General features: G+C 45.7%; 1 protein-coding gene across 1 annotated transcript; it reads right to left on the bottom strand.

Moving 5' to 3' along the window:
• Positions 1–14945: 14945 nt before the first annotated feature.
• Positions 14946–15347, bottom strand: Nhlh1 (nescient helix-loop-helix 1). Its single transcript, XM_059280106.1, has one exon. The coding sequence runs from the start codon at positions 15345–15347 to the stop codon at positions 14946–14948; it is 402 nt and encodes a 133-aa protein (XP_059136089.1).
• Between the last annotated feature and the right edge of the window lie 2073 nt (positions 15348–17420).

Below are 17420 nucleotides of genomic sequence, written 5' to 3'. Positions count from 1 at the left end.
GCCAGTAGATGGCTCAGCAGTTTTGGGCACTGGCGATTCTTCCAGAGGACTCCGGGTTCAATTTTCAGTACCATACAGCAGCTCACAATCCTCTGTAGATCCAGTTCCAGGGATCTGATGCCCTCTTATGGCTTTTGTGGGCACTGGGCACACAAGTGGTGCAGAGACATGCATGCAAGCTGAGCACCTTTACACAAAAGAAAATGGACTGGAGAGAAGGCTCAGCAGATAAGGGCACTGGCTGCTCTTCCAGAAGGCATGAGCTCCATTCTCAGTACCCTCATGGAGGCTCACAACTGCCTGTAACTCCAGTTCTAAGGAGTCTGAGAACACCTGTACACACATGTGCAGACCCATGCAGACACACACACAATTTAAAACTAAAAATAAATTGTACACATAAGTGACAAATATTTTAAAAAAGAAATAAATAAAAATAAATATAGCAGGGCAAGGGGGAGGGAGACATTTACAAAGTGATTCTAAACATCACGTAGTGCAAGCGAATTTCTCTGTCCTGCCTGCCAGCTCCCAAATAAACAACACGGAGACTTGTTATTAATTATGAAAGCTTGTCCAATAGCTTAGGCTGGCTTTTAACTAGCTATTATAACTTAAATTAACCCATTCCTATTAATCTATGTACTGCCTCAAGGCTCGATCACCTCATCTATGTATTGCCCATCTTGCTCGCTCTGGGTCTCATGGCATCTCCCTCACATCTCCACCTTCTTCTTCCCAGGGTCCTCTCTGCCCCAAAAAAATCCTGCCTAGCTATTGGCCATTCAACTTTTTATTAAACCAATTCAAATGACAGATCTTCACAGTGTACAAAAAGATTATTTCACAACAACATAGAAATTCAAAGGGCCAAAACAACTTTGAAAAAAGGATAAAGTGGACTCATAACATAACATATAAACATTAGTTTAAACATAAACTAATCAGAACAGTGGGAGTACAGGTATAAAGACAGACAAGCTGAATGGGGACACAATAGGAAGTCCAAAAACAAATCCACCCACAAATGGCTGATTTTTTTTTCACTAATATAGAAGGGGATCCATATGAAAAATTAATAACTCATCCCCAGGTGATCACAAAACTAGAGCTGTAGTATAGCTTGGTAATAGTCCAGCATCAGCCAGGTCTATATAGTGAGATCCTGTCTCAAAACAACAACAAAAAAAGTAGGATAAAAATCTTTGTAATTTTGGGATAAACAAACATTTCTGAAGTATGATGCCAAAAACAAAGAACACAAAAGAAAATGATAAATTATAATTTACCTGAATTAGGAATTTCCATTTTAGAGCAAGGTGATGTGGTACATGCCTTTAATCCCAGCACTTGGGAGGCAGAGGCAGGCAGATCTGAGTTCAACGCTAGCTTGATCTACAGAGCTAGTTCCAGAACAACCAGGGCTACCCAGAGAAACCCAAAAGAGAATTTCTATTCTCAAGACACTTGTTTTATTTGTTTTGAGACAGAATCTCACTGTGTATCCTTAACTGGCCTGGAACTCCCTTTGTGGACCAGACTGCCCTCAAACTCATAGAGATCTGTCTGTCTTTGCCTCCTGAGTGCTGAAATCAAGATACTTTTAATTAAGATCAACTGCAGACTAAGGAGAAAATAGGTGAAGAGCACATGTTTAATAAAGAACTTGTAACCATGGTATTAAAAATAACTCTTAGAGGTGGTGAATTGACTTCACAATTAAGGACACTTAATGTTTCTGTTGCTGTGATGAAACACCACAACCAAAGTAACTTGGGGAGGCAAAGGGTTAATTTGGCTTACACTTCCACAGCCCTATTCACCATCAAAAGAAGTCAGGACATGAATTCAAACAGGACAGGAACCTGGAGGCAGGAGCTGATGCAGAGACCATGGAGGGGTGCTGCTTACTGGCTTGCTCCCCATAGCTAGCTCAGCCTGCTTTGTTTTAGAACCCAGGACCACCAGTCCAGTCAGGGATGGCCCCACCCACAATGGGCTGGGCCTTCTCATATCAATCACTAATTAAGAAAATGCCCTAGCCAGGCGGTGGTGTAGTTTTGGTGCCTTTCCTGAAACTCACTTTGTAGCCCAGGCTGGCCTCGAACTCACAGAGATCCGCTGGCCTCTGCCTCCCGAATGCTGGGATTAAAGGTGTGCGCCACCACCGCCCAGCTAAAATAAATAAATCTTTATAAAAAATGTTTTAAAATATTGATGTTTTATTTATTGTATGGGATAATTGGGTGACCTGTGGGGAAAATAAAGTTGGAATGTTACCTGGATTTTACATCTAATGAAATACAGATAGTGGGGCTGAGAATGAAGCTCGGTCGTAGAACACGAACTAAGCCAGCATCAGGCTCTGGGTTCAGCCCTGAGTACCCAAGGACAAGAACAACAACTAAACAATAATAAGTATTACAATGGAACATGTAGGGTTTTTCTGTTATGATTTTAGAGCAGAGAAGACTAAGACCCAAAATGCAAACATTTTCTTCATAAACTGGGACTGATGACTCTCACCTGTAATCCCATCTACTCAGGAGGCTGAGGCAGGAGGATCTCACTGAGTTCAAGTCCATTCTGGACAACTTGGTAAGATCTTGTCTCAAAGTAAAAAGTAAAAATAAGATATCTAGTTCAGTGGCACAGCACTTGTCTACCCCTGGGTTTAATCCCTGACAACACAAAAATTAACTGACAATTTGGCATGGCAAAAGTTACTATCTATAATCCTGTGGCTCCTGCAGGTTTATAATCCTAAAAAATCTTAGAGTTAGAAAACTTCCGACAATCAAACAGAAAAATATCTTTCACTTTATATCACTTTACCTAAGTAGTAAAATTTTAAAGTTGGATAATATAAAATGTTAATGAAGTCTTCCTACCAAGGAAATGGAACTCAACATGAGCTACTGGTGTGAATATAAATCTGTGTGTTTTATAGGACAATTTAGAAATATATGTTAAAATTGAATATGTGTATAGTCTATGATCCAGTTCCATTTTTAGGAATATATTATTAACTAACCCTGCAAATGATACACAAAATAGCATAATCAAGGATGGTTATTGCAGAAAATAGGGAAAATCTTATATGATAGATTACAGAGTATGCACATTATATATATATATATATATATATATATATATATATATATATATATATATATGAACTATCTATGGATCAGCAGGCATAGACAGCAGGCATGAGAAGCTCCTTTTGAATGGTTGGTCAGGCTGTCCAAAAGACAGCCAAAATATTATTGGCTATTTGCTACTGCCCTTGGTTGCCTCCCAGAGGTGAAAGATAAGTCCCAATTGCTGAAAACACATGCACTTTGGACACAGGACTCAGAGGACCTGAGCTGTATCTGACCTGAAAAATCTCCTTCCTAAGGATTAGCTTTCATGGTACCACAAGGTGTCATCCAATCCTCCAAGAGAGGGAGGCAACCAACAGCCCCACCCAGCTATGACACCTATGAACCACAACGACTGACATGTCACAATAACATAAGGGTGCAGTAGTGGCACATATATCTTAGAGGTCACCAACAGCCCTCTAATTAGATTTGGGGACTGCTCAGCAGGAGGGAAATCATGCCTGGTACTATAAACACAGCCAACAACCCAGGGCTAGAGAAGTCATGGATCTTGGAAGAGAACTTAAAACCACCACTTTACTAAACCAACATAATCCCTAACTGGATCCTAAATATTTATCCTTATACACACAGATAAATGTAGTTCTCACACCTCATCAAATAAACTTCTATTTGCAACAAAAGGAGACCATTAACAAAAAAAAAAAAACAAAAAACCACAACTGATCAAAATGCAAATAACAAGAGATTGTGTGGTACCCAGTTCCAGATGACACACCTTCAACACAATTCTTGTATCTAGGACTCAGGAATCATTGCAAAAGAAGGGGCATCAAGATTACAAGAGTCAGAGGAACAGAGCATTTGAGATTACGTCACCTAGATGTGTCAGAGAGGCCACACGCAGGAAATCTCATCAACATGGCTGCCCAAACAAGATCTGATCAATGACACCAACAGACGTGCTACCATGAAAGGGGGAGATCTCACAGGGCCCTACCCCTAGTCAAAGAACTACAGGCAACTAAAGAATGATAATACCTGGAGAAATAAACTTCCCAGGGAAGAGCACACCAATTTGTTATAAAATACCAAGTAGTCAGTCCTGAAATAATATACATACAAGTAATGTTAATATATATATGTTGTTATTCATAAATGTATATGTTATATGTTATTAGAAATTAAAGAAATTAAATATAATAATTAAAGAGTTCTTAATTCTTTTATTATTATTATTATTGTCATTATCACTATTATGTATACAGTGTTCTGCCTGCATGTATACTTGCGTGCCAGAAGAGGGCACCGGATCTCATTTTAGATGGTTATGAGCCATGAGGTGGTTGCTGGGAATTGAACTCTGGACCTCTGGAAGAGCAGAGAGTGCTCTTAACCTCTGAGTCATCTCTCCAGCCTCTTAATTATTTAATTATTTTTTTAATTAAAAAGAGGCTGTGAATTTAAAAGAGAGTAAAGGGTGGATATTGGAGGGTTGGAGGGGGAAAGTTAAGGGAGGGAGTGTTGTAACTATATTATAATTTCAAAAAATAAAAATAAATTGTAACTTTAAAAAAAAAAAATAGAACAGTGCCGGGCGGTGGTGGCACACACCTTTAATCCCAGCACTCGGGAGGTAGAGGCAGGCAGATCTCTGTGAGTTCTAGGCTAGCCTCATCTACATAGTGAGTTCCAGGACAGCCAGGACTGTTACACAGAGAAACCCTGTCTTGAAAAAAACAAAACAAAACAAAGAAAGAAAGAAAGAAAAGAAAAGAACATTAAAATACAGTGTTCAATAAGAATAAAAAAGAAAGGAGAAGAAAATGTTGTGAGATATACATTATAATATTGTTTGAAATGTGAAATGTACAGACTAATGCATATGCACTTGGGGGCAGAGGAAAGGAGCAGCATTGTAAGTCTGAAGCTGTCCAGTGCTGCACAGTGAGATCCTGACTCAGAAAAAAATAAAATAAAATATTGTCCTTTTAGAGGAACAATTGCCAGGAGCTATCGAAATTTTAAATGTGGGATCAGGGAGGTGGTTCTGTGGGTCAAATTTCCAGCGACATGAGCCTGATGCTTTGAATTCAATCCCCAGAATCCATGTAAAATGCTGGAAGTGGTGGCCCAAATCTGTCATCCCAGCACTGCCTCAGCAAGATAGGAGGCAGACTCAAACAAATAGACCAGAAGCTCCTAGGCCAGGTAACCTGGAGTGTGCAACACAGCAGCAGAAATAAGACAGAGTCTGCCTCAACAAGGTAACAACCAGTTGTTCCCTAACTCAACAAATGTGTCGTGTCATGTGAAGGCTTGCACACACACACACACACACACACACACACACACACACACAAATAATGAAATTTAAAATTTTTAAATATACATTCTGCGGTGGTTTGAACAGGAATGACCCCCATGGACTCATGTGTTTGAATGCTTGGTCACCAGAGAGTGGCACTATTAGGAGGTGTGGCCTTGTTGGAGGAAGTGTGTCATAGGGGTGGCAGGCTTTGAGGTACCAGATGCTCAAGCCAGGCCCAATATGGCAGTCTTTTCCTGCTGCCTGCCAATCTGGATGTAGAACTCTCAGCTTCTTCTCTAGCACCATGCCTGCCTGCTTATTGCCATGTTTCCTGCCATGATGATAATGAACTAAAAGTTTTCCTTTATAAGAGTGAGTTGCCATGGTCATAGTGTCTCTTCATAGCAATAGAAACTCTAACTAAGACACATTCTTATTAAACTGATTTCTGGGAATCTACCTTCAAAAAATGTGTACACACAGCCAGGCATGGTGGTGCTCGCCTTTAGTCCCAGCACTCAAGAGGCAGACGCAGGTGGATCTCTGAGTTTGAAGCCAGCCTGGTCTACAGAGCAAGTTCCAGGACAGCCAGGGCTATACAGAGAAACTCTGTCTCAAAAAAAAAAATAAATAAATAAAATAAATAAAAATGCACACAATTACTCAAATGTATGCATGAATAATGTTCCCATCAATACAAGGATAGTTTTGTTTTTGTTGTTTTTTTTTTTATAAAGATTTCTACTTTTCTTTGAAGTTTTATTTATTTACTTTTTATGCTACATATCCCAGGCTGGCCTTAAACTCAAACCCAAAGTCCTCTTGAGTATCAGAGTTATGGAAGTACACCAGTAAGCTTGCCTTTATTTATTTTTTAAGATATTATTTTATTTTTAATTATGTGTGTATGTGCATACAAATATAGTGCCTTCAGGGGCTAGAAGATGATGTCAAATGCCCTGGAGCTGAAGTTACAGGCAGTTGTGAGTCTGGGTGCTGAGAACCGAATTTGGGTCCTCTGCAAGAGCAGTATGCACCCTTAACTGCTGAACCATCTTTCCAGCCTCTCAAAGTGACCCTTTGAAGATATAAAATGATGACGGCACCTGAGCACCCCATTAGAACCTGCCCACTGTTTGTTTCCCACCCAAGTGCAGCAAAGGACTGGGCACTATCTACCTTACCTGACCATTATCCATCCCTCTCCTGTCCCACCAGCCCCTGGCATATTTTGTCCAAGTAATACCAAACTGCACAATAAACCTTCTCGGGGCTCCACACCCTCACGTCAATGATGCCTTCTACCTAGAATATTGTTGTCCCAGGGAGAGTTCCCTGGGAAATGGATGTGGGTTTTTTCTTCCCCCTTACCTTCAAAAGCACTGGGATTATCCACACCCCTCTAAAACACGGTTTTGTTTTGTTTTTGTTCTGTGTTTTCTGCTTGTTATTTTCATTTCTGGAGATTGAACCCAGGGCCTCACACAGACATACTAAGTGGGCAGGCATTCTATTACTGAACCATGTCTATGGTGGGAACTGGGCTCTTTCCTTCTGACATGGTCCCGCAGGCAAGAGCTCCCAGGAATGAACTTGTTAGGTGTGAGGTAATCACAGGATTGCTACAGAGGCCTCTGGAGATCCCACAAGGACTCTCAGGCTTGGGATAGCCCACACCAACCAGTCATTGCATGCAGATGCCCCCAGGAAAGAGCTTTCTTCCTCCCAAGGCAAGTCTTGGAGAGAGACTCCCATGAGTCAGCACTCCCACACCTGGGAAGAGAGTGCCTCTGTCCAGTGAAGAAGAGAATGTGTGAAGGGGGTGCTTGGCAGCATGCTGTAACCACACTGCAGGCCTGGGGAGTCCATTGGCCTCCAGAATCCAGCTTAGATTTTACCTGTTCCTACCCTCCTCAGTCTTCCCTGAACCACTTCTATGCCTCAGTGTAACTCATGTGTTTCCGTGTCTATGCCCACACATCTCATCCTAAGTAGATGCGAATGGGCCTGGCTGAGCCTGGATTAGAACCTGCAGCAGTGCTGGATACACATGGCTTTTCAGTAGAGACTTGTTGCACTGGGTGGAATAGAATCCTCTAAGATTATAAAAGGGAAAACAGCCGGGCGGTGGTGGCGGCGGCAGCGGCGCACGCCTTTAGTCCCAGCACTAGGGAGGCAGAGCCAGGCGGATCTCTGTGGGTTCAAGGCCAGCCTGGTCTACAGAGCAAGATCCAGGACAGGCACCAAAACTACACAGAGAAACCCTGTCTCGAAAAACAGAGAGAGAGACAGACAGACAGACAGAGACAGACAGAGACAGAGAGAACAGGACTTGAATATCGTGGAGGACAGAAGAAAAAAAAAAGAGGTAGATAGCAGACAGGCTGTGATCTCAGACCCTTTTCTCTCCCCTCGCTTCTCCTGGAAGATCCAAGTCTTCCATGTGAGATAAAAACAAGTGTCTAAGCTGAAAATGAAGTGTGGGACAAGAACCAAAAACTGCAACATGCTAACAGCCATGTGGCTGATGGGGCTGAAAGGAAGAAGTATAAGTCAGAGGGAGAGAAGAGGCCTCCCGGGGAGAGGAGAAAGCAGCGCCTTGTTCTTACTCCCTACCTAACAGCTGCCACCCAGATTCCTACAGAAAGAAAGGCACGAAGGGACTGGACAGTGCAGGGACTGGACAGTGCCTCAGAGGTTACAAGTGCACACTGTTCTTGCAGAGTGCCAGAGTTTGGTCCCCAGCACCCACATCAGGTGGTTCACAATCACCTGTAACTCCAGCTCTGGGGCATCCAGCACTTCTGGCCTCCACTGGTGTGTGTATGTGTGTGTGCATGAGTGTGTGTGCACATGTGCCCACAAGAAACAAGCATAAGGTGCAGGTGCATACACACACCAAACGAAACAGCCACAGACAAAAATGATTTGAAATTCTAGTCAATTAATGGATGTAATAAAACACAAAGTCTAGTCTACGTACCTAGTCAGCACTCCACATTCCTTCGTCTTCCAGAAACAGAATCCTAGGTCGCACGCCCCACCAGCAATTTCTCTGTTCTTTGTCAGCCGACTGACGGTTTCTACCCCTTTTCAGTTTCTAAGCTGCTCTCCATCAGGAAGGGGAAGACCGAACACCATCTCTACTAGTGGCCAGCAGGGGGCAGTGTTCAACAAGCAATGATCGAGGTTTGCAGAAAAGAGGGACTGGAGAAGGAAGCCAATGAAATAGGTCCTTGCAGGCGTCTCTGACACCCTATTCTATCTCTTCAACCTACACTCCACCCCTGCTTCCTTGGCTATAATTTCTCCACTTAGTTTAGTATATGTCTCACAGATTTCTTATTCCCAACTCTCCAAAGATGATTGACTCCGGACCAATTTTCAGGAACCCTTATGAGAGGCTTGATTCCAAGGGCCCCTTCTCTAAGGATGTATAGCCATCCTCCCTAGAGCACAGCTGGTCTCGTGGAAGAGGAGTTCAGGGTCAGACTCTTCCGCTGAAGTACATGTTGACCCTGTTAGCTACTGTCCCCATGGTATTATTTAATGAACATGTACTGTATGGGTCTCTCTCTCTGTGTCTCTCCTCTCTCTCTCTCTCTCTCTCTCTCTCTCTCTCTCTCTCTCTCTCTCTGTCTCTCTCTCTCTCTCTCCCTCCCTCCCTCCTTTTATTGAAACAGTTTCTCTGTGTAGCTCTGTCTGTCCTAGAACTTTCCCTGTAGACCAGGCTGCCCACACCTGTAATCCCAGAACTCAGAAGGCTGAGGCAGGAGGATGGCAGCAAGTTCTTTTCTCTGCCTCAAAAATACTAATAGGAAGAGGAGGAGGGGGGAGGAAGAAGGGGAGGGAGATGAAAAGGGAGGGAGGAAAGGAACTGGGTCACCACCAGTCCTCTGGCTGCCAGGTATGGGCTGGGCTTTCTCTCCCCCTGCACAGTGTTGCTGCCGCCTGGCCCTGTTTCCCCACCCAGCCCATACCTCCCAGTCTTACAGACAAATGGGTTTGTGTGTTGTTCTCCTGTGTTAATGACCCCTGGTGGTGACTTTCTTGTTAACTCACCTTCCAGGCCTGGTCAAATTTGAAAGCGCCGCCGGAAAGGTCATTAGAAAGAAGCAGAAAGAGAAAGGATGGGGCTCTCCAGAAAGAGAGGAAGAGGAGACAAACAAGGCCAGCACTCCATGGGTCCTGGAGAAGGAAGGGGTGGGTGAGCCAAGAGAGGAGCACCCGCACTCTATGCCCAGGCTGTAAAGGGACACAAACAGGGCCTCCATTGTGTGGGCACAAAGGAGCCATATGTCTGCCAGTCTACTGCACTGTGTGTGTGTGTGTGTGTGTGTGTGTGTGTGTGTGTGTGTGTGTGTCACGCGCAGGGAGGACTGGCTTAGAGACCCCATTCTGAAGACCTTGGGGCCTTGCCTTCTGCTGTCACTGAGTTAAGGCTTTCTGAGACAGAGGGCTGGGGAGCGATTATAGCAGACAGGCCTAGAAGATCAGCCTATGGTCACCAGGGGATGAGCAACTGCAAGACGCCATGCTGTGCATAGGCGCTTGAAGAGGAAAGGATGATGTGTCAGATTGTCCCTCATCTGGGTCTCCAAATAGCCTCCCCTCTTACCCGACATCCCCTTCGCTCACACCCTGCTGGCTCTGGATCTGGGTTTTGTTTTGTTTTGTTTTTGTCTGGTCATTTCATTTAGTTTCTTCTTTTGTTTTTGTTTTTTTGTTTTTTGTTTTGGTTTTGGGTTTTTTTGGGTTTTTTTGTTTTTTTGTTTTTTTTTTTTTTTTTTGAGGTCGGGTCTTGCTATGTAACCCTGGTTGGCCCAGAACTCTCTATATAGCCCAAACTGATCTCGAACTTGGGAGCATCCTCCTGTCTCTGCCTCCCTAGTGCTGGGATTCCAGGCGTGAGTCACCGTGCCCTGCTTTGGAGCTGGGTTCTGGAGCAATGCGAAATGAGCTGTGTTGTTCTGCCTCTGTCCTCTCTCACTGCCTGTTCGCTGTGCAGCTTCCACTTTCCTCTCCTTCCCTCAGCCCAGGGACTGTCCTGTCTCCCTCACAGCTCCACTCTGTCCCCTGTCTCCCGTTCCCTCCCCCCTCACTCTCTGCCTCCTTCCCTGTCCTGCCATGCAGAGCAGAGCGGCAGCCGAGGCCAATTGATTATCTGAAGAAATTCGGAGTTAGCAGCAGAACAGCTGTAACCCTCTCTCATCACCCTCAGGGCCCAGGGACCTGGGAGGGGAGGGGCCCCTAACCCTTCTGCTCTCCAGCCTGGGAGGGAGGGAGGTGGTCCCTGAGCACAGAGGCATAGTGCTGACACTTGGAATCACACTCAGGATCCTGGGACTTGGTTTATAATCCCAGTCTGTCACCATAGTGAGTCACATCACTTTTCTGGATAGGCACCTGTCTTTGAAACAAAGGTGTTACCAGGCACGGTGGCACACACCTGGAATCCAAGCTTTCTGGAGGCAGAAACAGGTGGTTGGCAAGGTAAAGGCCAGCCTGGCCTATTTAATGTGGCTTTGTATAAAAATAAGTAAGTAAATAAGTAATCAAAGGTGTTGGCCATGTACAGTGGTGCACTCTTGTAGTTCTAGCCCTGGGGAGGCTGGGGCAGGAGGATGGCAAGTCAGAGGCCAGCCTGAGCTACATGATGATACCTGGTCTCAATTTAAAAAGAAAAATTAAAAATTAGGGCCAGGCGGTGGTGGCACATTCCTATAATCCCAGCACTCAGGAAGCAGAAGCAGGCTGATCTCTATGAGTTCAAGGCCAGCCTGGTCTGCAGAGCGAGTTCCAGGACAGCCAGGGCTACACAGAAAAACCCTGTCTTGAAAAACAAACAAACAAAAATTTAAAAGGAAGGCAGGGAGGAAGACACATAAGGATGGGGGTGTCAGGGGGAGCTGGACCCAGGGATCTTCCAGGGTCCTTCCGACACCGGTGTTTAGTAGCTCTTAGATTTTTCTGGCTTCAGTTCAGCCCACCCTCTTGCCAGGCTGTGGGTGTAGGATATTTCACTTAACTCACATGCAAAAGAGAAGGCATCAGATCTTAGGAGTTCCTTTCCAACTCAAATCCAAACCCTTCTTGCTAATGGCATTCTGTAATCACCCTTCAGGTACCAGAGGATGTCTCAGCATGTCCCGCCCTCTGCTTTTACGTTCAGCCATCTTACACGGCCCTAAATTAGGAAAGGCTCTTCCACAGTCTCTAGCCAGAATTCCATCTGGAGTGGGAATGTGTTGTAGTTGTCTCTTTATACTAGATTCTCCAGCCCCTCTGCTTGCATTCCTCTTTCTAGGGCAAGTGATTCTGAGGCTGGGCAGCTCCAGGTACTACAAAAACTGCCAAGTTTTTCTTGGATTTAAAATCTATTATCCCATAGCCTCTACTCAGTGGTCATGGTTCAACATCTGGAGCCACACAGAACGTCCATTTTTTGTTTCTTCATTTAGTATTTGAAGATGAGGATGGTTTTACCTCTAAATCTACTTTTTGCTTGCTTTGTTTTTTGAGGCAGGCTCTCACATATCCCAGGGTGGCCTCAACTGTACCTGAGAATAACTTTGATCCAACTGCCTCCCCCTTCGAGTGCCAGGGGTAGAGGTGTGCAGCCAACCCCTTTTATGCAATGCCAGGGAAGCCCAGGTTTTCATGCATGATAGGCATGCACTTTACCAACTGAACTGCCCCTAACTATACTATAAATATTATATATATATAATATATATATAATATATAATATATATATATAGAATATATATATATTCTAGCCCCTAAATATACTTTTATCAAGAGAGATATCCTTCCTCCCCCCCCACACACCCCCAGACCCGCCTCCGGGCCCCGGTGGTAGAGCATTTATTTGCCTACAATGTGTGAGACCTCGGGTCCCATCCCCAGCATCAAACCAAAAATAAAACAAAAGCCCCAAATGTATCTTCTGTTTTCCTTGTAGAGTGATCTCCAGACCTTTTGCCTTCCTAAGCATGCAATGGGTCTCTCTGTTTTATCAGTGTTCCTGTTTAAAAATAGGAGGTCCAAAAGAGCACCACCTGTCAGGCTGGGTCATTTTAGGGAGGCAAATACCAGATATCGCGGTAAACACCTGTAATTCCAGCACTCGGGAGGTTAGCAGGTGGAAAGGTCTCAATTAAGATTGTCCTAGGCTGTGTGCCAAATTTAAAGCCAGCCTGAGCTACATTCGACCCTGTCTTCCATCGACCCACTTGCTCCCCCAAAAGCAGCCATATCTAAGTCTGAGTCTTAACTGTGTCCTTAATAGCTGTGTGGCTTTGGCCAAGGTGCTCTCTGACTCTGGGGTGACATGTCTTTATGCATTGATTTCAGGATCGTCTCTAGAATCTCTCTGATGCCAGCTCAGAAACTTTTCCCCCTCTGGTGTTTTCGGGCAGGAGCTCAGGCTAGACTTGAATCCGTGACTGCCTGCCTCAGCCTCACAAACCCAGCCACTGAGCACTCTCTATTTTTTTTAATCCCTTTCCTCACTCTCTCGGTATCCTGTCCTCCATCATGCTCCATCCTGCATCTAGTGCTGGGGAACACAGAACAGACAAAGCACTGAGGTTCCAAGTAACGTTGACCTAAGCCTGGAGATGATAAAAGAAAAGGCAATGCCTTGATTTTATACCATGGCTTTCTCCAGCAGCGTGGACCTACAGACACGGGTTTCACTTGGGTTCTGTTGGGACACTCAGCTGCCTTCTCTCAAGACCATAGTGAGAAGATCTGAAAAACAGAAAGTGCCACTCAGTGAACGCTAAGATGGAATTTCTGGAAGGAGACCTGGGGCCTATGCATGACCTCTTTTCTCTGTAACCCCTCTTCTCTGTCTTCATTTATTTACCACACGAAGCTTTCGTGATACCGACACTCTGAAGAGGCTTCAACGCCTGGGACCCTCGCTATTCATCTTCAGGCCAGCTTCCCAACACAAAGGAGCCACAGCCATATCTGGTACTAGATCGAGGTCACTTTAATTTTTCTTTTTGTAAGAAATTAGGAATGCAGCCAGAGAGAGACTTACACACAGGACACCAGACACAGATCCTGGGGCCTGCTCTTGGTGGTATTGGAAAAAGCAGGGCCGATAAGAGGAATGGAGATGGATAGATAGGACTGGAGAGGGATTGTCAAGGGGTTGAGAGAGGACACCCAGAAGGGGAGGGGCAGGGGGAGGGACACTATTCCAGAGGAAACAGATGGGAACAGATGGAACTGAGGAAGGGGTGCTGGTATGGTGGGTGAAGGGACTCCCCACACACATCTGCATTGGAGAAAGAGCAAGAAAAGGAAAGAAGTTACCAGGGAGAAAGGAGGGTCCCAGCTAGAGCTAGCTGTGGGGAGTCCCCCTCACCATACCCCAAAGTGCATAACTCAGTAATAAATAGTAATATTTATAAATAAATAAATAAATGAATAAATAAATAAATAAATACATAAATAAATAAATATCCTTGTAGAGCTAGGAGTTTGGTCTGAGGGTGGATGGAGCATAGAAAAGCAGTGAGTTCATTTCTTCTACAGGGATTCTAAGGCCCGTGGACTCACAGGCTACAATGGGCAGGTGGGGCTCAGCAGCCTGGGCGGGGCACCTTCCTTCCCAGGGCAGCTTAAGAAAGGAAGCGGGGAAAGTGTAATAAGGCCCTAGAGCATGCACAGGGGCCAGTAGCAGGCATCCCCTTGCGTCTGAGGGAGGAGCTGATGGGGTTTGCATGTTTTCAAGGTCTGCTGGGATTGGAAGCAGCTGCTGCCGAGTGCCCCACCCAGGGCCTGGGCCGTCTGCACGGTGCCCTAGGCTGTTTGAAGATGTCATTCCCGTCCCAGGACTGAGGTTTTCCTTTTTCTAGCCGCCACCGGGAAAGGAAGAAAACTGAACTGGCAGAAGTGAGAAGGGACAGGGGCGTGGCCAGACTGCTCCAAGAAGGCAAGGCACTCACTACCAGTAAGAGCTGAGGTCCGAGGTCTGTATATTCTAAGCCTCAGGAACAAGATAGACAAGGAAAGGCCAACGTTTTCTATAACTCCTGGCTACCCAGGAGTCACCTCACTCATCTCTCTGTGTCCCAAGAGCCCATCCCTCCCCCAGGCATGGCTAGAGAAGTCTGGGACTTAGGAACCCACTCCCCTCTCCGCCGCTAGTCACTTCCCCTTCTGAAGTGGAATCCCACCATTGCCAGAAAGAGAATCTGGGTCTAGCGTCTCTGAAAACTTGGACATAGGGCTGAAGAGGCAGCAGCTGATTAGAGGCTAAGGCTAGTAAATCCAGCAAGGACTCCATTCTGACCACTCTGGCAAGCGGCTCTGACCAGCTGTCTGAAAGAACCCATGAGAACATGCCTGGGTCAGTGAAAAGAAACTGGCCTTCAGGACCAGAGGCGTGGGCCTGGTCCTCCGGGATGGGAAGGAGACGGCCATTCTAAGTAATGCGTGGTGACAAGGGGCTCAGGAGAGGCCCCGGGAGGAGGGGAGAATCCAGGGCCGGGGGCGGGCTGAGTTCAGACGTCCAGCACGTGATTCAGGTAGGAGATATAGCAGATGGCCAGACGCAGGATCTCAATCTTGGAGAGCTTCTTGTCTGGGGGCAGAGTGGGCAGCAGCTTGCGCAGCTCGGCAAAGGCCAGGTTGAAGGCTTCCACGCGGATGCGCTCCCGCGTGGCATGAGCCGTGCGGTACTTGGCCGTGGCGCGGCGCCGGCGCCTGCGCTCCTCACGGCTCAGGTGCTGCAGGTCTTTGCGGCCCGACTCTCCGAGCTCCGAGCTCCGGACCTGGCCCACTCCGGGATCCCCCGACCCAGCACCATCCGGACCCGGCCCGCCCCCACAGTCGCTAAAGCCCGACTCGGTCTCCGAGTGGGTGGGAGGCAGGTCCAGCTCCATGGTGTCGGAGTTGAGCATCATGATGAAAAGCCCCCGGCCTAGTGAAAGCCGGATCACCTCCCTCCCCCTCCCTCCCTCTTGGAGCTTGAAAACGGGCTACTGTAGGAGAGAGGCTGGAAGGGCCTGGAGTGCTGGGGTCTGCTACTGAGCTCAGGGAAGCAGAGTCACTTCAAGGTTCCATGGTCAGGATTCCAGCCTGGAGCCTGAAACAGAGGAGGAGAATTAAGAATTGACCGCTGAAGGGGTGGAAGAGTTGACAGCCGAAACTTGGAGTCAGGGCTGTCCAAAGCTAGAGCCCAGCGGGTGGAAAGGAGTGGGAGGAAAAATAGAGGAAAGAGAAAGTACTAGAAAAGACACGGCAGGCAAGCTAACACTGAACAGGAGAACTGAAGACCTGAAACCGCTCAATTCCTAGAAGAAAACAGAGAAAAATCTGTCGAGACATTGGACTTGGCAGTCATTTCTTGAATATGAGAACAGAAGCATAAACAAAAAGAAAACAAAATTCTCCATCAAACTTAACTGTAGTGCACTAATAACAATTAACACAGGGAAAACTCAAACTACGGAATAAGGAATCGGTCACAAACCATATATCTGATAATAAGTTAACATCCAGAGCATATAAAGAAGTTCTTAGCCAGGTGTGGCAGCATAAGCCTGTGCAACCCCAACACTCGGAAGACTGGGACAGGAGGATTGTGAATTTGAGAATGGATACATAGTAATATTCAATCTCAAAAGAGGAAAGTCCAGAACAACCAAAATAGTGCATATCCTAATTTTAAAACGGGAAAAGGACTTGAACAGACATGTCTCCAAAGAAGATGCACAAATGGCCAACATGATTATAAAAATACATGGTACATCGCTGATCACTAAAAAATGCAAAATAAAACCTCAGTGAAACATCACCCCACATCCACTAGAGACAGATAGTATAAAAAGCAAAAACTAAAACTAAATCAGTGTTGGCAAGGATGTGAAGAAATAGGAACCGTTGTTTGTAGGATTGTAAAGTGGTATGGAAAACCATTGACTGCAATGGAAAACAGCCTGGATGGTCCTCAAAAAAAAAAAATTGCAACTGGAAATACAGTTATGTTCTAGCATTCATGAGATATTGACACACCCATGCTCGCTCATAACGTTTAAGCTTGCAGAAGCAGCTCAAATGTTCACCAGTGGAGGAGTGGATAAAAGAAGGGCAAATACGATGTATACATAAGAGACGATGAGCTTTGAATAGGAAGGGACTCCTGTCATACTGCAACATTGATTAAACCTTGAGAACACTATACTAACGACGTAAGAACACACAATAAGACAAGTACTAAGACTCCACTCTTTAAGTTTCTAAAGTAGTCTAATTCATAAAAACAGAGAGTGGAGTGGTTGGAGGGGGAGGCGAAGGAGAGCTGGTTTATAAGGAGCATAGAACTTCACATGCACAAGATGAAAAAGTCCTGGAGATCAGTCTCACATAATGAGAATATACTTAACACTCTCACACTCTACCCTTATTTGTTGTGGTAGCAAATTTTGGGGTGTGTGTGTGTGTGTGTGTGTGTGTGTGTGTGTGTGTGCATTTGTGGGGAGGGCACATAATAAATAAGGGGAAAGGCAGACCAACAGCCCCAAGGGAGGTTGGCGATGACGCTGGCCCTTTCCCAGGAGTGAGGGAAGGACTGCAAAGCCTTGACTTTGGAACCTTCTGCCCCCCTTGTTTCTTGCAGGGAAGGGGAAGCAAATGCAGAGACAGGTCATTGTTGAGTGGACTGGGATATATGGAGCTTGGCACAACTTCCTCAACGTCACCTCCGTAGACATTAGGTCCTACCACCCTGCCCATGAGAACCAAAGAAAGATATTTCTTCTCAGCACATACTGCTGCTTAAGGACCAGCAGATCCCCCAGCTCCATCCTTAGCACATTTAGCCCTTGCCATTTCATGGCCTCTTGGAAATTCTGCAAGGAAGACTGGAAACTCACTCACAGCCTGTGACATGGCCTGCAAAGGAGGACATAGGAAGTTTCTTGGAGCTATCCTTATGGAGGCCAGCTAAGTTTGCTTGTTGTCCCAGAGTCACTGGG

This window comes from Peromyscus eremicus, chromosome 15, assembly GCF_949786415.1.
Source record: "Peromyscus eremicus chromosome 15, PerEre_H2_v1, whole genome shotgun sequence".
NCBI lineage: Eukaryota > Metazoa > Chordata > Mammalia > Rodentia > Cricetidae > Peromyscus > Peromyscus eremicus.
This window is presented reverse-complemented; position numbering and strand designations above follow the sequence as displayed.